Consider the following 24,944-nt stretch of genomic DNA (forward strand, 5'->3'; position numbering starts at 1 on the left):
TCTTGGCTCCTTGCACAGTTTTGCGATCACATAGAGCCTCCAAACCCAAGACCACCTTCCCAACCATTTGAGGGAGGCTGCCTGTGGAGTCTGCACCCTCCCCCTCAGGCCAGCTCCCAGATCTTCCCAGTGGGTCACTTCCTTCGTGCGGAGGCCCCTGCATTGAGGGTGAGATAGGAAGCAGGGTCTCTGTGGACGCCGGCGGTGCCCCTCCTTAGTCGGCCCTTTTTCCAAAATGACAGAAGCCCCTGCACGGGGTGGGTCCTTGAGAGCTCCGGGGGTTCCGGCAGACCTCTCCCTTAGACCGTGCAGTTCCAAGGCCCGCCTGACCTAGGGAGCGCCAGGAGGGGTGCTCGGATCTAACCCGGCGAGGGCAGCGACTCTGCCACCCGAGCCAACTACTGTCCCTTCACGCCTTGCTCATCCCCCAACTGTAAAGCGGGACGAGTGGCCACCTGACGGAGCTTTGGCCGGGATTAAACCAAGCTACCAGCCTGTGAAGCAGTGGTTCCTAAGGCAGCCTGGCACAGGCGGGGTGCCCCGCAGGCCAAGCGCCGGGACTGCGGATGCGGCTTCTCTGGGTGAGGGTGGGACAGCTTATCTCTAGGGCTCCGCGAGACCCCTGTGCCCACAGCCAGCTTCCTCGAGCCCCTCCTTGGGATCTGGGACTCCCAGAGAGTGCCCACCACAAGCCACGGTGGTCTCCTCATATGAACTGTATTCTCCGCGGCCGCTCAGGGGTCTGGGGAGGGGAGTGGAACTCCCAAGGATTCCTCCTGAGGCAGCCCCAGCAAAGAGGCGTCCCGGGGAAAAACTATGGGGAGGTCCCCAGTCCCGGGGGAAGGCCACCTCCTGAACCCCCAGGGACACTTTGGGAATACAACAGGCAACTACTGGAGGCCCTGCTTGTTCAGTGATAAGTTTATTGGTCCTCAGTATTACATCTCAGTTAACAAGATAAATTCACATACACAACTGAAGGTAAAAAACATGAAAATAATATAAAAATAAATTGAAGGCTACTTTTATATATTTACTGAATTAAGTAGTGTAATAAATACTATAATAAGCAAAAAGCTTCAATCACACAATTGTTTCACTGAAGTTACAGCAGTGTTTGTAAATATGAGTTTTAAAATTTAAGTTATGAATATTAAAGCACTGAAAAACTAGTATAAAGTGAATTTTGGCACGTGAGTGAGCTCTTCTGTCATTAGTATTTGACAACCTGGAACAGTGAGGAAGCTATTTCTCACCTACTTTTTGAGGTACAACTATCCATCTAGGTCAGCAACATGGCTGGAATACTTAATAGCTTACAATCTTTGAGTTAACTTTTCCCTTTTGACAAGCCCAAAGAGCAAATCCAGAGCTTATTACTGTGCAAAAAATTTCTGAAATCCTAATAGAATTTAGGAGGGTACTTTTTTTTTTGAGACCCACAAGGCCTGGTGTCCAGGCCTCAGGTCACAGCCCCCAGGATTCTGTGGGGCCAACTCAACTCCTTGCTAGCGGCCCCTTCCTAGGGTGATCCCTTTTCTCCAATTTCTGCCTCCTTCCAATCAAAAACAGAAAAATCCCACATCAAAATGTAAAATAACCTATAACTTCAGCGACTTCAACACTATCACACTCACCCGGGGTGATATAAAACTGAAGCTGCTAATAGAAGAGTGGGCAGAAAGCATGTAAGACCCTGGGGGACTTCTGCCTATCCCTAGGAACCTGATGTCTTTGGCTGGATCTCTGGTATCCACTTCTAAGGTCAAAATTTCAAACACAGTGTCATGGCCCTTCCTCTAGAGACAGTCTTAAGACCCCACACCTCCACCTGGAGTGTCCAGAGGAATCAAGTGGATATTAATCTTCACATCCAAGACCCAGAGGCCCCAAAGGTTACAGAAGGGGCAGTGTGAGGAGGAAGCATCCTCCCGGCCTCAGTCCTCAAAGAGCTCACACAGCGCACCACTAGTGTGCCTCTTCACCAGGGGCACTGCAAGTACGCCCCAAGGAATGCCCTTTCGCCAGTGTGCCCTTCACACTCCCAAGCAGGCTGAGGAGTGTCTATGGAAGCCTCAGCCAGTTTTGCCTTTTTGGCTTTGAAACTTAACATTTTGACTTTTTTCAATCACAGTTTCATATTCAAGTTGAGGTAATCACAGTTTCCCCTCTAACAGGAGAGGAATTGGGACAGTGGGGCAAGTTGGTGAGAGAGCATTTCTATGGACAGTGGTCAGAAACCAAGACCATGCAGTGTTTAAGACCCACTTTTATGGGCGGGCTCCGACCCCTCTTTAAAAACTCTTTTGTGCAGCAGCCAGGAAATGGCTCAAGCTCCTAGAAAGAGAGCTTTCATTTAAATGTTCACAGCAACCCACCTGGAGGAGATGGCCTGTCATCTCCCCCCCGCCCCGCCCCCCGCCCCCTCCCACCCCTGGCTCCCTTTTCTAAGGCTGCTTGAGTTTTTAAAAAGAGCTCGGTAGAGCTAAAGGAAGCTACAGTAACTCATTATTATTTCATCAATTGCACTTAACATCTGTTACTGATTCTGAAGCAGAGGCAGGCCCGTTGTGGACCCCAGCCTCTGGCCAGCTAGAAGTGAGGGGCTCCCAGATGGGGCTCCACACCTGGGCCCTTGTCACCAGCAGCTTTGGGAGCTGAGACTGGAGCACATGGGCCTTTTCAGAAGCCTTTCTTCAAGCAAGAGTTCTTATTAAATGGTATTTGGAGTATTGTTCATTTGGCTTCAAATGAAAAATTTTTTTCTAATATAAGTACATGTTACTAACAAGCCCTTAACAACTGCTTTACTACTTGTATGCAGGACTCTGTGTGACAGACTACATGTGCTCCATCGGTTTTCTGTCTCTCCTCTGCGCCAGGATCCTTTCTCAAAAACCCCTCTACATTACTAGAAACTTTGCTGGTTTTGCCTATGTGCTCCTTCCTAAGGCATGCAAAAAAATACGTGAAATTCAGAAAGCATTTACAATCTAGGCAGCTGAGGCGCTGAAGTCCTAACAGACATCACCTAAGTATCTGTGCCTGCGACCTTCCTCTTTCCCACACTAATTCTGGAGGTCAGGCATGGGATACACTTGAAATTCCCCTCTGCTTTTTAGTCCAGCTGAAAACAAAGCTACTAGAAGGAATTCTAACTTGGATATTGGAATTCTCCGAAATTCCTGGTCCCCTAGAGCCAAACAATACAAGACTAGCAACGATGCTTGGAGACATGAGATTCCTGAAGGTTGGGCTGAAAACCAGGCCTTCCCTGGCAAGACTGAGGGGAGGTATGGGTGCTGAGACTGAACCCCCTTCAAGTGAAGATGCCCCATAAGTGACCAGAACCCTGGGCGTAAGACTACGCAGTTGCAGGACACTGCCCTTAACAGTGAGGCAAAGCGTCACCAGGGAGGCCTGAGCAGCAGTTTTTCTCATCCCCAAATGAGGTAAACCAGAGTGATGACATGAGGAGGCTCAAAACCAGTCCCAAGGGGGGCTGCTTGTGTCAATTCAAAAGCCACATACTTCTGGAAAGCAACAAGTCTTTCCCCTCTGTTTAGTCCGTAAGGGAAATTCCCTCATTTTAGAATAAGCTGCTGATCTCCGCCCAAGCTGTTGGCTCTGTGGGTTGGGATTGGCCAGGGCTTGTGCTGTTCCCTCTAGAACTGGGCACAGGGTCAGCAGGGCCCAAGCCTTCAGTGGAAGGGGCCTAAACAGGGAGGCAGGCACTCCACTGGGGTGAAAGGCTCTCCTGGGGTGGTGTCTGAGGCCCAAGGCCTGTGGTGGCCTGGGCCCCCAGGCATGGCCACAGTTTGGCAGCCAGGATTCTTTATGTCCCAGCAGCCACTCTGTGCAATCCAAATGCTCCTCCCACCCTCACACACTGCTGCAACAGCCCAAAGAAAATACTGTTATCAGAGACCCAGAGGTCCTGGACTGCCGGCTACGCACAAAGGGCAGCCCCTGTCTGCTCATCCTCCATAAGGACCCCCCTCCCCTGCCAAATCAGTGGTGCAGGTGATGCTCTTCAGCGCTGTATAGAGAATAAAGACAACATGCACTCAAGCCAGCACACAAAGGCCAAGGAGAACAAAGATAGCCCCTCTAGGGAGGGGCCTCTGGAAAAGCTGAGGTTAAGACACCCCGTTTTAAAACATCCATCTCCAGGGTCTTCTTCCTCTAGGGCTTCTGCTCAAAGAGGTCATGATACTCCTGCTGCTCCAGCTCGCGGTTATACTTCTCGATTTCCCGGTTGGCTTCTTCTACGTAGTCATTCATGAACTGGTCCATGACTGGCACCTCATTAAGGAAGAAGGCCCTGAGCCTTGGGGCCAAGGGAGCTGCCCAGGCCAGAGGAATGCGTGGACAGGTGAAGTAGGGGACACTGAGGTAGTGAGTGCTCAGCCTGCACAGAAGGTACCTGACTGGCTTTTTTAATATACTGGCAGCACCACAGCTGCAAAGAATGTGACAGGGGTTGACACAGGGCCCTTCATGAGCTCTAAGAACTGAGCCCTTCAGCTTTCACTAGCCCACAGCAACACCCCATCCACCTTTCCACAAATTAACTACTGTAATCAGACCCAGTCTCCAACTTGTAAATCATGACTCCCTGATGACCACAGGATGTCACCACAGCTGCATTTAAACTACAACCCCCAGAGTAACCTCAGCCATCACTGAATGAAGAATAAATGTAATTTTAATGACTCTAAGAGGACAAAATGAAAAGTCAGCCTCTGTGGCTTGCTGTGTATTCCCAAACCCAGCCGGCACCAGGGGCTAGGCTATGATGGCTCTAGCAGATACCCTCTTTACAGCCAGGTTTTCACACCCCCCCAGCCTCTCTGCCCCAGATTCCAAGGATACGTGGGTGAAAATCAGTCTTGTCACCAAAGAAGTTGACAAACTGGGTGCCATTATAAAAGTAACCTGCAGGTAGGGGGTCCAGGTGGCGTTTCACCTGTAGGAGAAGAGTCCTGTTAGAATTATCTGACCATTTTCTATCATTCACTCATTCATTAAAAACAAAAACAGGGACTTCCCTGGTGGTCCAGTGGTTAAGACTCTGCACTTCTACTGCAGGGGGCGTGGGTTTGATCCCTGGTCGGGGAACTAAGATCCTGCATGCTGTGTGGTGCGGCCAAAAAAAAAACAACACCCCAAAACAAACAAGCCTATTACCCTAGCAAAATAGCCCACTTTGCCCTGTGGAAGGCTAGGTGTGCCAGGGAATTAACACCATCCTCACAACAGCCATCAAACAATGACTGACAGAGGTTCTCCCACCTCTCAGGGAGGAACTCTGGGATTATTAATGGGACCAAGCCCCAGATGCCAACAGTGGTACTGGTTTGACAATACACGATTCCCTTCTCTTACTTTCCCATTTTCCTAATAGTGTTTTCTAGAATCACTTCCAAAATAAACTACCTGCGCTCAAATCCTTATTTAAGGTGTGCTTCTGGGGAAACACACACTGCCTGCCTTCTGAGGTGCCCATGGTGTCCTCAGCAGGAACACCCAGAGATGCCCAGGCCCTGGAGTCGGAATAAAGGGGCCCTCCTCAAATCCACAGCAGGGGCTTCTGGAAGCCCAGAGTCCTGCCCCACCTGCTCATTACTGGGACTTGTGATGCAGCTCATGCTGAGACCTGGACTCTCTATCCCTTTTAGCCTTTTCCCCCAAACCCATCAGGAAAAGGCCTCAGTGGGTATGGGAACTGGGGTAGAGCCTGGGAGTCAGCCTGGAGTCTGAGAGGGCTCCTCAAAGGGCCTCTCGTCCTGGCCTCAGGATTTCACAACCTGCCCATGAGCAGCTTCAGGATCTAGAGTTTTTACCTGGGACCTCGCTGGTTTCTCTGTGGTTTATCTAGGACAGAGGAATGGGAGGAGGAAAGGACTTCTGCAGCTGCTTGAACACGGTGACAAAACAGACCTCCATGTCACCTGTTTCTCCCACAGGCACTAGTTCTCCTCAATTTCGTAACCACATCACACCAGAGGCCACGCCGTCCTTCTCACTGAGGCTGCAAGACCAGGTGAGCTGAGGTTTCTCTTTACCCAGCTTCCCTCTGTGGCCTGAGAGAAGCAGGACCTCCAGCATGCCCTACAAACAGCCACCTCACTCAGGAATCCTAAAAGATACAACTGCACAAGAACATCCTTGGGACACTGAGGGGACTTAGGCCCCCAGGGCAGGGTACTCACATGGATGTTCCTGATCTCCTGCTGGGTCAGCATCCCCCTGGTCTTCAGGGCTTTCCTCTGAGGCTTCTGTGCAGAGATGTAAGGAGGTGTCAGTTTTCAACAGAGCTGATGGGTACACGGGAGGGTGAGGGCTCAGGGCTCTGGGGGCCAGTTACATGACTGAGATGCCAGAAAGGGAAGCACAAGCATCGTCATGGACTGGATACAATATCCTGCCTGTCTGTCCCTTGAGAAGACCACTTTCCCATCACAGAGTCCTGCGGGCCAGGGGGGAACAAACGGCAGAAAAGAGACTGATGCATTTGCAAATAGGCATGTTTCTGCCTCTTTGCAGATTCTCAATCCTAGGCCCCACCAGTGACAGACATGCAGACAAAAGAACAACTGGAGGTCTCACAGTCAAATACCATTTAAGAGTCTATCCAGTGAGTTTGAGAAAGACCCAGTCTGCAAGCAGCCATTCCTTAGTATAAAAGACAGGTCCCAACTGAGCATGTACAGAAGACCCAGGCCCCAGCCAACTCTATTTCCAGAGCTCTAGAATAAGCTTAAGCTCAGACTGTGCTAAGAGGCTTAGAACCCAAAGCTAGCAGCATATGAAAGGATTTTAACTCCAGTCCGGATTTTTTTTCTTTGTAGTATTGGACTAAAGATGTTTGTGTGGATCTATAGGCAAGCCTCCTCTTCCCCTGTACCTCTCTCCAGGGCCTCCGGGCTCACTGCTGTCTATGCTTGGAGTCTTGGTTTGCAAAGGACTCTAAGGATATCTTTGTTGTTTTTCCTTTCTAGAGAGAGAACCAAAGTACAGGAGATGCTGGGCTCAGAAGACAGGAGAGCCTATGAATCAGGTTCAGCTAAGAAGACATTTTTGAGTTTAGAACACTAAGCTGATCCAGGGTCCACATGAAACAACTAAGTTTCACCTAGGTCCTGGTTAAGCCATCTGATAATAACTCCAGCCTGCCTTGGGAAGCAGGACTGGAAATGGCTTTGAGCACCTGGGCTCGCAGGGTAGGCAGCAAAACAAGTCTGCCTGGAGTTTGCCCCAGGGGCTTCCTCCCACTCTCAGAGTCCCTGAAAACGCTGGCTGAGCCTGTGAGGGGTGAACCAGTGGGGAGAAAGCAGGGAGAAGGTGGAGGGGCTTCTGCCTCAGGTCCATCAACAACTCTGAAGTGTCTGGTCATATCAGTGCCAGGTCTGTCTGGGCTTTGGAAACCACCTGCTTAGCTGACTGCCGCAGCCAGTCCTTGACACTTTCTTCCTTCAGGGAGCAGCCTATGAACACGAGGTAGCATTCCTGCTGCCCGCTGCTGCCTTGAGGTGTGCTTCTGGAGTCAGGCGGTGGCGTGGGTCCCTCCAAAACTGGCACGATGCTCAAGGAATTGGCCAGAGTGTTGTGGCAGACCTCCATGGTCCTCTCAGAGTCTGCAAGGAGAACACTTTAGTCCCTGAGACCCTGCCCCAAAAGGATAAGGCTACACTAAGACTGGATTAGTGCAGCTGTGGGGGACAGATTCACAAGACATGCAGGAGGGAGAACTGACATGACTGGCAGCAAATTAGAAAGGATGAAGTAAGAGAGGGAGGAACAATGTAAGTTTCTAGCTAAGCTGATTGGGTGATCAGGTGGACACCATTTAACCCAGAAGGGGACTACAAGAGGAAGAAAAGGTTTGCAAGTGGGAGAAGAAGAGTTTGACTCTGCATCTGTGGCATTTGAAAGACTGTAGGACCCTGAGTGGGAGACATCTACACAGTCATTAGAAGAAGAGAATGGCTGGGGTCACCCCTATGGAAGAGGTAGTTGAGGAGAAGCAAGGAAAGCTCCCTTGGTAGAGGTGGAGGGGGTGGGTCTCAGCTGAGGTCTGAAAGTCCATGGGAGGAGGGCAAGCTCAACAGTACAAGTGCTGCAGGAGGGACACATGCATGGGAACAGGAAAGATGTAATCGGGTTTATAAGCTGAGGCGCTGGGGGCTAAAATATACTGGAGACACAAGGGTAAGGTTCCCCAAAAAGGCATGATGAGAAAGAGATCTAAAACAAAGAAAGGTTTACCTTTAACAAGAAAGGGGTCAAGAGTCAGTCTAAATAAAAAAGAAAAGGAGGTGATGATAGGGGAGAGGGATGAGCAGGTGGGGGTCTGTCAGAGCCTGAGGGAAGTGGGCTTGAGTAAGGGGCTTGTAGAGTGGGGCCAAAGTTTCAGATTCAATAACATAAATTAAGCCAAAGGTTAAGAACCTTGAGAGATTATTTTATAGAGGCTCTGCGACCTAATTCTCCTATCTGAACCCAGATGATTCCATGCTTACAACTCTCAGTGGCTCCCTGCTGCAGACACCCCCGGTTACCTGCCCAGCATCCCCCTCTTCGTCCAATACCAATTCCCCATGGGCAATGGCAACTCGATCCTGGCCAATGAGAGAAGTCTGCTGAGGAACTGATAAAGACACCCACAGGAAGAGCCAGCTTCTTCCATCAGCTAGCTGTTGTGTCTGAATGTGACACCTAGACCTGCAGCACTACCTGGCAACCATGAGGGGTGGGAACCTGAGGAAAAGCTGACACCAAGAATGTAAGAACACAAAAGCCATATATTACCTGGGTCTTCACTGGCTTTGCTATGCTGCCAGACCTCTTGACTTCTTGCTATGTAGCTAACACCTGCTAGTTGAGCTGGGGTTTTCTGTTGTAACTGCCAAAGATGCCCTAACAGACACACTCCCTCACTTCCTCCCCTGGGACCCAGACACAGTAAACCTTTTTTGGTTCCTGAAACGTGCCTGTTTTTGCCTCACATCCACAGCACATGCTCTGCCTTTTCCCTGGAACATTCTGCTCTTTCTCAATGTTGAGTTAACTGGCTCCTTGTTTTCACACCTTCCCTGAACCCCAGCCCAGGACTGACAGACTTCAGGTTGCAAGGGCTGCAGGGGTCAAAGGCTGATAAACAGGTTTACTGAACGGAGGGGAGGAGAAGGCAAGTGGAAGGCTTGAAGACTTTGGCAGAAACGGATCCAGAGCTGGAAGGCTCAGCATTGGGGTAGCTCCTGGTGACAGGTCTAGGAGGAGGCCATGGATGGCTCAAGACGGGTGGAGTGTGAGTCTCTAGAACAAGGAAGTCAAGGAGCTGTGAGGAGAGGCCCTGGGCAGGTTCATCCAGGGGCAGGAAAACAGATCCTCCACTGCAGAGCAGAAGGACCTGGAGAAAGGTTGGGACCTTGACTGAAAGGGATGACTGGAGGAGCCTATGGTGTAAGACCCAGAGGGGAGGGTTTTTTGAGAGAGTCTAAGAGGCATCAGTGGTCTGCAAAGCACCAGCAGAGGCTATGAACTCACATCATGAGATGTGAGCACTCCACAGAGTAGCGCTCCCAAATCCAAGCGCCCAGTTACCTGAAAACTTCACTTTGCCCAGGATGTGGTAGATGTTTCCAGAGAAGGGACTTGGCTTGATAGAGGACTGAATTGCTGGTGGAGGAAGAGGATAGGGTTGTTACTCACCTGGGGGCAGAGGCCAAGTCCAGGGTGGCACAGCTGGGAGGGTTAGGGACTGGAAAGGCACCTCCTCTAGGGTCCAGGGTTCACAGGTACCCCCACCAGATCTTCCCCCAGTGGCTTTGCCACTATTCTCAGGGGTAAGGGACTCCTGGGTCCTCAAATTCTTCTGCCTGCTTTCAGACCCAAATGGTGAGAAGAGACAGCACACACAGAATACTAAAATGGTGCCAGGAAGCGGCGACAACTCTGGGGCATTCTTTTACCAGTGTCTGGGACATGTCCCGGTCAAGGCTTACCTTTACACTTGGCCACAAAGCGAGTCTTCTCCAAGGGACGACCAAACCATACACAAATCTGAACCATTAATGGAAAGACCGATCCAACATCAAATTTACCTTCATACCTTAAAAGGTTTAAAAAATTATAAATACAAGTAATTGGGGCTTTGAGTGTTACTACATACTACATTGGAAAGAACTACATATCACTTATCATATTTGAATTCTCCCTTAATTGTACGTCATTTTGTGTACAAAGCACTTATTTGAAAGCATTTATGTCTCTTTCATCTTGAGACTGAGAAGCATGTTTGCCCCCTTAGAGCAGGAAGGTCTTACCTTCTTTGGACTAGCAATCCCTTAAAGTCAAAGACCCCCTCTACCTTTGAAGCTTGCCAGTATCCCAACTGGGATTAGGGGTCCCTCCTGGTACCTTTGGAGCTCTTCCTCAGGATCCCCTCCCACTCTCTTCAGGGCTCCCACTATGCCCCACCCTCACTGAGGGCAGTTTAACAGACTGTACATTTGGATGTGCAGTCTCTCCAGAAGGAACTAAAGGGCTGGGGCATCTCTGATCTATTTTCTCAGTTTTGAGTTCAGCAGACATACTGACTGCCACAGACTCATTAAGAACGCAGCATTTAAAAAATTTAACTTTTTATTATGGAAAATTTCAGAGATATGCAAAGATAGAAGGGTAGTGTAATGAATTCCTACCACCCAGCTTCCAAAGTTATGAAACTGTCATTCCTTCTTTTGAACGATTTCATTGAGATGAATCCCTTGATTGGAATCAGTCCAGGAGAGGGCATAACATCTCATGGGTAATTTATACCACCCCCAGCAGTAGATGAGTGTACCAGTTTCACAACAATTCCTCCAGCAATGAATTTTATAGATATTTTTACCTAAATGTAACAGGTGTCAATCAAAGCAACAGTGAGACACCATTTTGCATTTGAGTATTATGTACATGGAATTCTGTTACCACAGTTGCCATCTATACTTGGTCTTAAGTGGACTGTTCACATCTATATAATATGGGTTACTTTTCTTAAATATCTAAACAAGCTTTCCAAATACTATATTAACCCTCCGTCACATTTGATGCAAACACTTCCCTCCAGTCTACTGTATTTTCATATTAGTTTCCTTTGCTTGAAAACTGCACTGCAGTTTTGAATTTTACATTGTTCAAAGTATCTTACTCTTTAAAGCAACTTCTTTAAAGTAAGGTGGTGGCATAACATTTTTGCAAGACTGACATGTTCTTTTTGTTCTCTCCCCATCCAAACATGAGATTTGGAGACCACGGGCTTCTCAGGCTTCTGTGTTCAGAGGCTGTATCCTTAGGGGAATTTGGCGGGGCCAGGGGAATAGTACAAGGTTTCCTTACAGACTAGGAACAAGCCCTTCTACCAGGGGAGGTGGGGGTGGGGTCGATGACAACAGAGGGCTGTGGGAGGGGAATGGCTAAGAATCTGCACAGCACAAAGCTGAGCACATCCTGCAGCTAAGGCCTGTTCACTCTGAGGTGGTGGCCCTCACCCAAGGAGAGAGGGGAGTAATGTACAGCGATGAGCAGGAATCTGATGACTGCCATCTTGTTAAAAGAGTAAATCATCTGATTCCTAGGAATGAACTTGGAAGGGAGGGCCTGAAGGGTGATTCTGAGGCCCCTCCATCTCTGATCCTCTACAAGGACTGATCTTCCTGATAAAGGAAGATTTCAGACTCTAGATTCACAGAGCCTTCTAATGAACTCCCTCATACCTGTCTCTGTCCTAGATCAGTCTGCCTCCAGAAAAGTCTGTGCCCTGAGCTAGGTTAATGTATGCCATGCCCACAATGAGTTGGTATGGACTGGAAAATAGGTGCTTCCCTAGGCACCAGGTGGAGACGACAGAAGTCTCAGGACCAGGCCCAGAGGTGTGGGCAGCAAAAAGGTCAGTAGCTGCAGCCACTGGAGAGAAGAGTTTCACCCCAGAAGCTCCATCTTTTTCTTTTTAGCTAAGATATTATTGTCTTGTTCAGGCATAAGGAATGATCCACTTACTCACTGTTTAAGTATGATGTGACTCAAACCAGAGGTTCCTTCTAAAAATAAGCCTGAAAACCTTCAATTTTACATATTGACCTTTTTTTTTTTTAAACAGGATAGTACAATCAGTTTTTTGCTGGTACAAAATACTGGTGATGTAAGGGGTGGTTGGAGGACTCACAGAGGTGGCTGAGGGAAGTGAGTGACGATAATAAAGATGATCCAAATCAATATGAGGGATCAATTTTGGCTAAGCTTTAACTGTCTTCCCCTGAACCTTCAACAGAGCAAAACTAGTTATCCATTCCATACAGGGACAAGTGCAGCATGGTGGTTAAGAGTACAGGCTCTGCTGTACAGCAGAAATTAACACAACTTTGTAAATCTATTATACTTCAAAAAAAAAAAATAAAGGCTCTGAAGCCACACAACCTGGGTTTGAAACCCAACTCTTTCATTTACTAGCTGTGGGACTTTGGACAAGACGTTTAAGTCCTTGCTGCCTCAGTTACCTTATCTCTAGAATGAAGAAAAAAATGGAATCCACCTTGCAGGCTTGGTTTGAGGATGAATGAGATAACACAGGTTGAACTCTTAGAGTGGCACTGTGAACAGAACTTTCTGTGGTGATGGAAATGTTCTGGATCTGAACTGTCCAAGACAGTAGCTGCTAGTCACAGGTAGCTGTTAAGCACTTGAAATGTGGCTTGTGTGACTAAAAGGCTAAATTTTAAATTTTACTTTATTTTTATTAATATACATTTACATTTTATTAACTAGCCAAATGTGGCTAGTGGCTGCTGGACTGGAGAGCGAAGTCTTACAACGTGTAGCACACAGTAAGTGCTCAAGTGATGCTGGAAATATGATTATAGTGCACTTCACACTCTCTTTTCTCTTCCTCTCCTATCTGGAGGACAGGTTCAGGCTAGGAGGCCACCTGCAGAGCACAGAACATCCCCTGGGCCACAACAGCAGGGAACCTACCTGTCAGATGGGAACCCTAGAGGACTGACTATTCTCAGGAGAGACTCTCTCACCCGGGAGGGTCATAACTCCTTGGTTCCATGCCGGCCACCTCACTCTCACTAGAGGCTAGAGGAAACAAAGGATACCATTGTGCTTAAGGCCTATAAGATGACTCCTTAAGTCTCAACATCCAGCAAGGGTCTCAATTTGGACCCCAAGATGTGGATCACTGGGCTTCCAGCAAGGCCAGTGGTTACTGGGACATGGCAGGCTGTTGCAGCTGCCATTGTCACCCTCCTAGAGCACACCTGGTATTTTCACTTTCTTTTTCTTTCCTGTAAATAAATAAATCACTGAGTTTATAAAGAAATCTTAGCTACTTTTCAATGATGATACTTGCCAGCCAGGGTACATTAGATATCGAGATCGTAGCATCTGAGGACTCGAAAAACTATTTTCTGAGAGAATCAGTTCAATGTCTTCATTCCTTTGAAAACATACAGAAAATCCAGGTTAATTAGAACTATTAACCTTAACCTGTACATTCTGCTTACTCTCTACACCCCCATACACACATACAAGTACATGCATATATTTTTTTTTCTGTTATTTCACCCCTAAATACTTTAGTATGCATCTCTAAGAACAAGCACATTCTCTTAAAGAACCACAACAGTATAATCACACTGAGGGAATTTAATACTGAGGACAAGCAGCACTGGTATCACATGGGAGCTTGGTGGAAATGCAGGATCTCCAGCCTACTCCAGACCTACTGAATCAGAACCCTCATTTTAATAAGGTCCCCAAGAGGTTCATATGCACATTAAAGTTGGAGAAGTATTGATATAATATACATCCATTTTCAAATTTCCCCTTTTTGGGGGGATAGGGCACTCAGGATCCAATCAAGGATTGCTCATTAATTTATAATCTTTATTTTCCTTCAGTCTGGAACAATTCCTCCAACTTTTTTTGTTTGTTACTCATTTTTTTTTTTTTTTTTTGCGGTATGTGGCCCTCTCACTGCCGTGGCCTCTCCCGCCGCGGAGCACAGGCTCCAGACGCGCAGGCCCAGCGGCCATGGCCCACGGGCCCAGCCGCTCCGCGGCACGCAGGATCCTCCCTGACCGGGGCACGAACCCGTGTCCCCTGCATTGGCAGGCGGACTCCCAACCACTGCGCCACCAGGGAAGCCCGGAGTTGACATTTTTGAAGAGTACATGCCAGCTGTCTTGTGCCCCACAACCTGGATTTGTTTGGTTGCTCCTCATGATTAGATTCAGCTAAGCATTTCTGGCAAGATTAATGGCCAAGTGATGTTGTGTCCTTCCCACAGTGTCACGAAGGAGGCACATGATGTCAGTTTATCCCATTAGTGGTCTTGCTAAGTTTAATCATTTGGTCAATGTCATGTCTTCTAGATTAAACCTCTCCATTGTGAAGGTACTTTTCCCTCTTTGTAAGTAGTAAGCAGTCTGTGGAGTGACAGATACTTTTTATTTATTCATTTATTTATTTAATTTATTTATTTATGGTTGCATTGCATCTTCGTTGCTGTGCACAGGCTTTCTCTAGTTGCAGAACAGCGGGGGCTACTCTTCATTGCAGTGTGTGGGCTTCTCAGTACAGTGGCTTCTCTTGTTACGGAGCATAGGCTCTAGGTGCGCAGGCTTCAGTAGTTGTGGCACATAGGCTCAGCAGCTGTGGGTCACGGGCTCTAGAGAGCAGGCTCAGTAGTTGTGGCACATAGGCTTAGTTGCTCTGTGGCCTGTGGGATCTTCCCAGACCAGGGATTGAACCCGTGTCCCCTGCACTGACAGGCAAATTCTTAATCACTGCACCACCAGGGAAGTCCCGTGACAGATACTTTGAGACAAGTGAATATCCTTTTCCTCAACAATCTGTCATCCACTGCTTTTAGCATCCATTGATAATTCTTGCCTAAATCAAGTATTATACGAAAGGTTACAAAATAGTGACTTTCTAGTACTATAAATCCTTATTTTTTTATTAGCTAGCATTCTTCTATAAAGAAGAGCTTTACTGATCTGTCCCTCTCCCTTTTTTTAGTATCACCACAGACTCATTTTACTCCACGTGCTATATAATCCATTATTATCATGGTTCTCTCATATACTCAAGTTGTCCCAAATTTGCCTAGTGGGAGCTTCTTAAGCTAGCTTCTGTATCCTTTTGACATATTTCCACTAATCTTTGAATACTTCCCTGCTTTTTTGTCACAAAATGTACTAGGCTCACCTTGTACTTTCACTCCCTAAACCTGCAATCAGCCAATTCTCCAAAGAGTCCTGATACTTTGTAGTGGGGATTGGTATTTAGAAATTAAGATCTAGAGGTAGAAGTATTATTTACTATTATTATTTCTAGTCCCTTTTAATGGAAAGGGTATTATTTCTGGTCCCTTTTAATGGAAAGAGCTAGGGAATATACTTTTTTTTTGAAATAAGGAATTTATATCGAGTCCCCCAATTCAACTCCAACATTTGCAGGGTTTTTCCTTACCTTTCCCATTTCATATTTATAATCTCCCTTCTCTAATCAGTGATGTTGTTTGGAATCAGGGTTCCAACAGAGGATTATGCTCAGAAGCTACTTGAATTATTTTGCATATGTACGGCTCTTATTACTTTGGTATACAGATGGATTCACGTTTTTGTTTGTATTTTTTCCCTCCTTGTTGACTTAATTTTTGAATGTGTAAAATATGTGCATTGCTCAAAAGTCAAAACTATATGAAAAGTATACACCTTTTAGCACCTTACTGAGCAAACAAAACTGCTATATGACAAAATGTTTTCATACACACATACACACAAAGTCACTAATTCTCTATTTTTAGTTTGTAACTTGAACCCAGGTCTATGAAGTAAAGATATAATTTCCCCATGTTTCTATGCCATTTCTCTCACATCTTAACACAAAGAACATTGAGAGAGTCTTGACTTCCATCCTTTAATGATGAGAACGTGAATGCATCAAAACAGAACATCTCAAAACAGTACAGGAGGGCTTCCCTGGTGGCTCAGTGGTTGAGAATCTGCCTGCCAATGCAGGGGACACGGGTTCGAGCCCTGGTCTGGGAAGATCCCACATGCCGCAGAACAACTAGGCCCGTGAGGCACAACTACTGAGCCTGCGCGCCTGGAGCCTGTGCTCCGCAACAAGAGAGGCCGCGATAGTGAGAGGCACGCGCACCGCGATGACGAGTAGCCCCCGCTTGCCGCAAATAGAGAAAGCCCTCGCACAGAAACAAAGACCCAACACAGCCAAAAATAAATAAATTGCCAATGTGATACATGAAAAATTATATATATTAAAAAAAATTTAAAAATTAAAAAAAAAAAAAACAGTACAGGATACTAACATGTGGGGTCCTCTTGGTGATTTTTACACAGCATCAAAAGCACTTCAAGGGTTTCCCTGGTGGCGCAGTGGTTAAGAATCCGCCTGCCAGTGCAGAGGACACAGGTTCAAGCCCTGGTCCGGGAAGGTCCCACATGCCGCGGAGCAACTAAGCCCATGAGCCACAACTACTGAGCCTGCGCTCTGGAGCACGTGCTCCGCAACAAGAGAAGCCACCACAATGAAGAGTAGCCCCCACTCGCCGCAACTAGAGAAAGCCCACCTGCAGCAACAAAGACCCAACACAGCCAAAAATAAATAAAAATAAAATAAATTAATTAAAAAAAAAAAAAGCACTTCAAGACCTGACTTTTATAAATGCTCAGGTCTTTGATACAGTGGAAAGACCCAGTGGGCCATAGCCAGACTGCTGCATCTGAGAAAGTGGCTGGTCCTGCGGAGTGAAGTGAACTGGTAAGTTTACCTGGTGACAATCCCATTTTCTGCAAGAATGAAGGCTGCGGAAGGATTGGCAGCTCTGATGAGGCTCTGCAACTGAATGAGGAGAGGGTGCCTCTGCTCTGTGGTGTGACTGGTGAACACCACATTACTCACCAGGCCTGGGGAACAAAACCAAAAACAGTTCAGCCTTTATAGAGTCCTGACTGGGGCTGAGGGTTTGCACAAATGTGAGCCCTTGCTCCCTCCCCTGATCATCCCTTCTAGCAGCCCCCTCATGTAGACACCCGCCACCCAACACTGATATACATAGCCATCATTCTGCTCCTCTTTCTGCCACTGCAACCTCTTGGAGTGAATGGCCTCAACTCTGTAGCTGCCTCACCTCCTAACCTCCTGTCTTCTTAATTCCGCTTTGATAACTGGAGCTTTTTCATCTAAGGGCCCTTTCTATATCCCATGTACTTAACCTCATCAGGAACTGGTGCCAGTGACTTTTCACCAGTTCAGAACACAGACATGTACCAAGCACAAACCATATGTCAGGTGCTAACCATTCTCAAAGAGTGCACAGTCAAGAAGTCTCACCCGTGGACCCACAGTTCCAAGGTAAGCGCTAACAAAGATATTCACAGAGTGACACAGTAAGGAAGGGTGGCGCATGTACAGAGAGGTTGTGGAGTGGGCCACAATCACTCTCAACCTTTCTGTGAAAATATAGAAGTAAAATCCACAGCACTACAGATAATTTTGAAATCAGAGAATTTGCCACATCCCACCATGCCAAAACAATTTTAATACCTCTTCCATACTTATTTTTACATGGCTAGGATCACAGCATACACACCATTTCTGCTATAATACCATTTGCATTTGTGTTATTCAACCATTTTTATTCACTTAATATTGTGAAAATTTCAAACATATACAAAAGTAGAAAAAAATAGTATAATGAATGCCCACGAGCCCATCACTTGGCTTCAAGAAAGATCAACATTTGGCTAACTATTTCTTCTATACCATACCCCAACCTTTTCTCCTTTCCTCTCCTTCCCCACTGGATGATTCTGAAGCCAATAATAGACATCCTATTATTTCATCCAAAAATATTTCAGTATGTATTATCATAAGGACTCTTTAAAAAAATGAATGATTAACAATAAATTCTTTAATATAAAATATCTAGCCCACATTCAAACTTTTGTCTCAAGAATATTTTCTTAATTTTTTGGAAACAGGAACCAAACAAAGCCCATACATTATATTTCACTGATGCATCTCGTAATTCTCTTTCAATCTATAGTTTTCTTCTTACTTCTTTGTGATTTATTTGTTGAAAAACTGCATCTTGTATATTTCTCTCAGTCTAGATTTTGCTGATTGCATCTCCATAGTGTTGCTTAACATGCTAGATATATCTGGTTTATAGATTCAATCTTTTTTATTATAATCTAGTTTTTAAAAAGTTCTTGTTCTTTTTCTAACTTCTTAAGTTGAATGCTTAATTCATTATTTAAAAAAGCCACAATGAGATAGCATTTCATACCTGTTAGAATGGCTATTCTCAAAAAGACAAGAAATAAGTAGTGTTGGTGAGGATGTGGAAAAAAGGGAAACTTGTACACAGTTGCTGGGAATGCCAATTCTATAGTGGTACAGACACTATGGAAAACAGGATGGAGATTCCTAAAAAAATTAAAAGTACCATATGATCCAACAATTCCACTTCTGGAATATACCAGAAGGAACTGAAATCACTATCTTGAAGAGCTATCTGCACACCCATGTTCATTGCAGTATTATTCACAATAGCAAGATATGGAAACCTAAGTGTCCATTAGTGGATGAATGGATAAAGGAGATATAAGATAGATATATCTTATATATATCTATCTTATATATGATAATGATATATATATGAATGTTACTCAGCCATAAAGAGAATGAAATCTTGCCATCTTGCCATGGATGGACCGCAAGGGCATTATGCTAAATGAAATAAGTCAGACAGAGAAATACCATATGATCTCATTATACGATCTGATTAATATGCAGAATCTAAAAACAAAAACAAAAACAAAAACCAAGCCCATAGATACAGAGAACAAACTGGTGGTTGCCAGAAGCAGGGGGCAGGGGGTGAGAAAAATGGGAGGAGAGAGTCAAAAGGTACAAACTTCCAGTTATAAAATAAATAAGTCGTGGAGATGTAATGTACAGCATGGTAACTATAGTTAATAATACTGTATTGAATAACTAAAAGCTGCTAAGAGAGTAGATCTTAGAAGTTCTCATCATAAGAAAAAATTGTTTTGTAACTAGGTAAGGCAATGCATGTTAACTAGACTTATTGTGATTATCATTTTGCAATGTACACAAACATCAAATCATTCTGTTGTAAAGTTGAAACTAATACAATGTTATATGTCAATTATATCTCAATAAAAAGAAAAATTATTTCTTGTTTAGTAACATAGTAACTTAAAGGTATATGCTTTCTTTTGAATTATTTGGTACAGAAATATTCATGACAGGTTGTAGATGGTGTCCTTTATCATTAAAAATTGCCCTTTTATTTATTTACTTATTAGCCGTGCTGTGCGGCATGTGGGATCTTAGTTCCCCGACCAGGGATTGAACCCGTGCACCTTGCAGTGGAAGCACGGAGTCTTAACCGCTGGAACACCAGGAAAGTCCCAAAACTGCCCTTTTTAGACTCTTCAATATTTTGCCTGGTATTCAACCCTGCTGTTATTAATATCAACCTCATTTCTTTTTGTTTGCATTAGTCTGTTATATCTTGTCCGTTCTTTCATCACCATCCTTACTTAGTTTTAGATGCTTCTCTTGTACACAACATCATATAATTAGATTCTACTTTTTGGTTTAATCTGAGATACTTTTCCTTTTAATAGGTGTTTATTCCATTTATATTTACTGACACTTTGTTTCTGTTACCTTGTTTACGTGGAATTCTATTAAAAAAATTTTTTTTTAACTTTTAGCAATATGATTTCTGCATTGTTTTCTGCTTTCCTTCTGACAAGTGGTGGGCTTATAGTCTGTTTTATGTTCTTATGATAGCTATCCTTATGTCACCTTTAGACAATGTCTTTTGACTTTTCCATATGACAGACAAGGAAGTTCATATACCCTTAAATTTGCCCCACTTCTCCACTATCATGTTCTGGTTGGTTACATTAATAATTTTATAGTTCCTCTAGTGGATACTTTTTTTAAGTTTTACTGTTCTTATAAATTTATTTATTTATTTATTTATTTATTTATTTATTTATTTATTTATTTATTTATTTATGGCTGTGTTGGGTCTTCGTTGCTGCATGCGGGCTTTCTTTAGTTGTGGCAAGCGGGGGCTACTCTTCATTGCGGTGTGCGGGCTTCTCACTGCGGTGGCTTCTCTGGTTGTGGAGCACAGGCTCTAGGAGCGTGGGCTTCAGCAGTTGTGGCTCGTGGGCTCTAGAGCGCAGGCTCAGTAGTTGTGGCGCCTGGGCTTAGGTGCTCCACGGCACGTGGGATCTTCCCAGACCAGGGCTCAAACGCGTGTCCCCTGACTTGGCAGTTGGATTCCTAACCACCATGCCACCAGGGAAGCCCGAGTGGATAATTTTGTATCTTTAAAGAGTATAACTAACTCTTTACAACTTGACTTAACAGCTCTAAAATTTACTAATCTCCCACTTGAGAAGACGTAGAGGTAATCTCTCTCTCTTGTTGCCTCCTAATTTTTTATTAAATATAATTTCATTTATAGGGTTTTGAGATTTTCAACATTTATATTCTATTTTGTAATAGCATTCTCATAGGTGTTATAATTAATTCTATACCTAAGAAGACTCAATGCTCATCATCAATCTTTTTACTAATAGAGACTAGTTTTTTGTTTGTTTGTCTTTTTTTTGCGGTACGTGGCCTCTCACTGTTGTGGCCTCTCCCGTTGAGGAACACAGGCTCTGGACGTGCAGGCTCAGCGGCCATGGCTCACGGGCCCAGCCGCTCCGCGGCATGTGGGATCTTCCCGGACCGGGACACGAACCCGTGTCCCCTGCATCATCAGGCAGACTCTCAACCACTGCGCCACCAGGGAAGCCCGAGACTAGTTTTATAAACGATTAGTTCATAAGTGAATGTCTCTAAATTATGAGACTTCAGCTTTCCTAAGTACCCCTGTAATTGTAGGATCCTGAATAATGAATATTCAGTACAGAGGACTCTTACTGTTCACTTCAGTCAAGTGTTTTGTTTTTTAAAAAATTAGCTGTACTTAGTTTTTGAGGGCAAAACTCATAATGTACGGAAGAGTTCACAGAGAAAGTAAATTCCCTTCCTACCCAGCAACCTACTTCTTTCCCTGGAGGCAACCATATTTATCAGAGTTTTCTTCCAGATATGTGCTGAGTATTTACAAGTAAATGTGTATGTATACATTTTCCCCACAAACAGTGGCATACTATACCATTCTGTACCTTGTTTTTTCACTTAAGCCCTTTAAAAAATTTTTTTGGTAAAGCTTACTTCTTCCTTACAATCTTCTCTAATACCGTTATCATCCCAATCCTCCCCTCATGCCACCTTGCTGTCTCCCTTTCTCTGAACTACGAGAGCTCCTTTGAATAACATGGGCAGTGCTTAAAATATAAGGCTTATATTTTTATTTATCTTCTTCATATATGTAAAAAGATAGCATAAGGTAAAGATTAAAGCGTGGGTTTTAGAGCCAAGCAAACCTGAGTCTGAATTTTCGGTTCCACTAATTATTCATGGGTGACATTAGGCAAATTGCTCAACTTTCTCTCTGAGCCCAAATTTCCTCCTCTGTCAGATGGGAACACATACCTCCAGGTTATCTGTGAAATGCTTTATCACAGGCTACAGAGAGTAAGAACTCATTAAATGCAACCTGACACTACTACCACCACCATCTCATCATTTGGGAATGGGACCCCTACATGTACACCAAGGAGCCTGGACTGATTCCTCAGACTGACAGAGGTGGCTGTGGCACACCTTAGCCACAGCAACAAGCAGGAAGGTAAGTCACATGACTCTCACCAGCCTAGGGTGCTGAGCCCATGGTTTAGATGAGTGGCTATCACTGGTTTGAAGGCAACTTCCAGGACCCCTGGCCCCTGCCTCTGGTCTGAGGCAGAAGTTAGTGATACTTCCTTCCTCTCACCAATCATATTTATAAAAAGTGTTCCAAAACTCTGAAGACTGAATCTAACCTCATAACCACATTCCATTCGCAACCAGGGAACAGGGGTTAGGAGCTTCATGTCAATGGTCGTGTGTTACAATGGGGACAAGGCACACACAAAGGGTATACAATATGCCTAGGATCATAGATGTCAGGAGGTAGGGCTCGACTGCTGAGCACATAATCTGCTTCCTGCGTGCTTACACACTGTTTGGGAATCTATTGGTTCCTTGGTTCTGAGACATGAGTCCTGCTCTTCGCAGGTATCTGTTAGTGCTCCATAGCAAGTCAGTCGGCCTTAGGTAAATATGGCCTATATGCCTCTGCACAGTGCTTGAGAGACCTCTGAGGATTCAAGGGTGAGTTTCCTCAATGGCTTCCCCTGACATCCAAGTGGTCACTTGGTGAAAGGCACACCGAGTGCCTAGTTCCCCAAACCTGGGCCATCGTCCATCCTCCACTCTCAGTCCCTGCTACCATTTGCCTGGTTTAGACCACTGCTCTCTCTTCACTAGGTTACTGCTCATTCTCTCTACTTCCAGGCTTCCTTTACTACAATTCATTCTTCCTATTGTAGTAAGAGTAATCTTTCAAAAACATAAATCTGATCAAGTCACTTCCCTACTTAAAATATTTAATGCATTCCAATTATTTTTAGGCTGATATCTAAACTTCTTGGCCTGCTTGACCTATCTGCATGATGCACTTCCTCAGGGCCCTAGTCATACTCTAATCACCATCAGGCCTTCAATCTTGCTGTTTCTTCTGCCTGGAGCCATCCTTTCTCTCATTTTTTTGAAGGAGGGCCAACTCCTCCTTCAGGGTGTAGACAATTTGAATAGCACCTCTTCCAGAAGCCTTTCTTAATCCCCCAGGACTGGGTTACAGCAGGCATTAGATAAAAATTTGCTGAATAAATGAACGAATAAATGAAGTGTAATAAAAGACACATGCAACCTGACCTCCGAGGCAGCTGCCTAAGAAACTAAGCCGCGGGTACCCACATGCCAAAAATTCTCCCACTTGCAGGTCTGAGCAAGTACTATTCATCAGACAGCCATCTGGAAAGGTTTCTAAGATTTATTAGTATATACATATTTTTGGTGCAAAATTCGTAAGGTACAAAAGGGTGTTCTTCTCTGGCACCCTGAGCCTTATTTCTCCTCCACAGAGGCAACCACTAATAACCAGATTTTGGGTGTGCCTCCTCAGATAGTCTATGCATATACAAGTATATACGAATACACAGAACCACATTTTCTTAACAGCTTCTCCTACACTTAAAACTTCTATTCTCAAGGTCTTCAGGTATGGCCTAGATGTGGTAACAGTACAAGACTTAGGAATTCAAATGGAGAATATGTCTGCATTTTGTTTATTCTATTTTAAAAAGGTTTCTCACATGCCTTCCTTGTTCATAAGCTTTAACATTAAGATGGACCATCTGCAGTCAGAGTTTTAGGAAAGCCTCCTAACAAAGGTGACACTGGTAGTGCCTGTGCTTCCATTCCCATTTAGAAAGGTCACTCTGCAGGCTGTGGGGAGGCAGTGAGGACAGCCTGGTGAGCCTACTGCCAGAACCCCATGTCCTGGTGCAGCCACAGGAAGTGGCTGGGGTCTTTGGAAACTGAGTAAAGCAAGGCCAGGCAGCCAGGCCCAGAATGTGGCACAGTGGGGTGGCAGGCAGGGTTCTAGAAGGCTCAGCACATTCCAGAGATGGCAGTTATGAGAGCCGGCTCCTGCGAGAGGCCCATGACATTACCAGGGGTGGAAGACAAGAATAGCTGGGGTGGATCTTGCAGTGAGGAGTCAGGAAAGGCTGAGAGAAGATCTATAAAGGCCCTAGGACTCTACTTAGCATCTACTTGGGCAGAAGAAACTGGAGAGTCAGACTACTGCGAATGTGCCAACCTGAGTGGCATGCAGCAGGGTCACAAGCACAGGCTTGGCCTGCCTGAGAAAAGGCTAGGATCTGAGTCTCTGACAGATACCTTGCCCAAAGTCCTGTCTGCCCCATGAGTACCATGTAGACAAACACTGTGGGCTTTGGATTCTAGGTCAGGAATTGGACATATAAAAGGGGCTTTGCTTTGTGGAGAAACAAGCAAAAGGATTATCCCCAGCATTCCTTAGGCCAGCTATGCAATCTGCTACCTGCCAAGAGGAAATGCCATCTTCAAGGCAAGGTACAGCAGTTATCTGGAGCACAGGGTGAAGAGGCCATCATGAGCGGTTTCATCTTGCTTGGGCCGGGAGCTTCCTTCTGCTCTGTTATCAAGGAGTGGATACTCTGATTTGGCCAACGCCTCACCAGTCTGGGTTGTGAGTGAGCAGGCAGCCTGGACTGGCCTGTTCCCAAGAGTGGAGAAACATCTCTGAGGTCTGTTTGACCATCCCAGTCTGGTTAAAGACTCCAGCAGCCCAGAAGAATACAAATCTCACTTCTTTTGTCTATCTACAGATACATCTAAAAGCAGATCATGGTAGTAAATTATCTGCGCTCTGTTTTAAAGCCAGCATTATAATGAGCCTTGCTTGTTGTTTAAGCATTGAGATTATTTCCTAATCCTTGGATTTCTGTAATACACATCATCTTGTGGCTGCAATACAGTGCTTTTCTCATTGTAAAATAATCCTTTGTTGTAAAAGCAATGAATCAGGGAGCTTGACTCATGAACAGGAGCGAAGGGAGGCAACTGCTCCCTTGGGACGTAAAATGTTTGTCTGCCGGTGGCAGATTCTACCTCTAAGAGAGCCACCAAATCTCTGAGGAAGAAGAAATACTTGCATTTTATCTCCTCTCTCCCCAGAGGGTCCATGCCCATGGTGAATTAGGTCAGATCAGTCTATAGTGTCCTCTTGGCCCAGATGTAAGGGGAAGATGTCTACCAAGGCACTATCA

The 24,944-nt window shown here is 45.3% G+C and overlaps 1 protein-coding gene across 7 annotated transcripts in view; it reads right to left on the reverse strand.

Annotated features, from left to right (window-relative positions):
- Positions 1–2,440: 2,440 nt before the first annotated feature.
- The window catches only part of CUNH20orf194 (chromosome unknown C20orf194 homolog), a 148,039-nt gene continuing 125,535 nt past the window's right edge, over positions 2,441–24,944 (reverse strand). For 3 of the 7 annotated variants that reach the window (XR_003793098.1, XR_003793099.1, XR_003793096.1), the window contains 7 exons: positions 16,853–16,988; positions 13,403–13,489; positions 10,011–10,117; positions 9,610–9,684; positions 7,435–7,640; positions 4,876–6,281; positions 4,172–4,298 (listed from right to left, as the gene is read on the reverse strand). Coding sequence is in view for 1 of the 7 variants with exons in the window: in XM_029220249.1 (XP_029076082.1) it covers positions 4,186–4,298; positions 4,876–4,969; positions 6,216–6,281; positions 7,435–7,640; positions 9,610–9,684; positions 10,011–10,117; positions 13,403–13,489; positions 16,853–16,988 (884 nt within the window). In the remaining 6 variants the exon portion in view is untranslated. Of the gene's footprint in view, positions 4,299–4,875; positions 6,282–7,434; positions 7,641–9,609; positions 9,685–10,010; positions 10,118–13,402; positions 13,490–16,852; positions 16,989–24,944 lie in introns of all 7 variants that reach the window. The other 4 variants (XR_003793101.1, XM_029220249.1, XR_003793100.1 and 1 more) reach the window with 4 other exon arrangements.

Source organism: Monodon monoceros, unplaced genomic scaffold (assembly GCF_005190385.1).
Source record: "Monodon monoceros isolate NGI ecotype Baffin Bay Population unplaced genomic scaffold, NGI_Narwhal_1 Super_Scaffold_13, whole genome shotgun sequence".
Lineage (NCBI taxonomy): Eukaryota > Metazoa > Chordata > Mammalia > Artiodactyla > Monodontidae > Monodon > Monodon monoceros.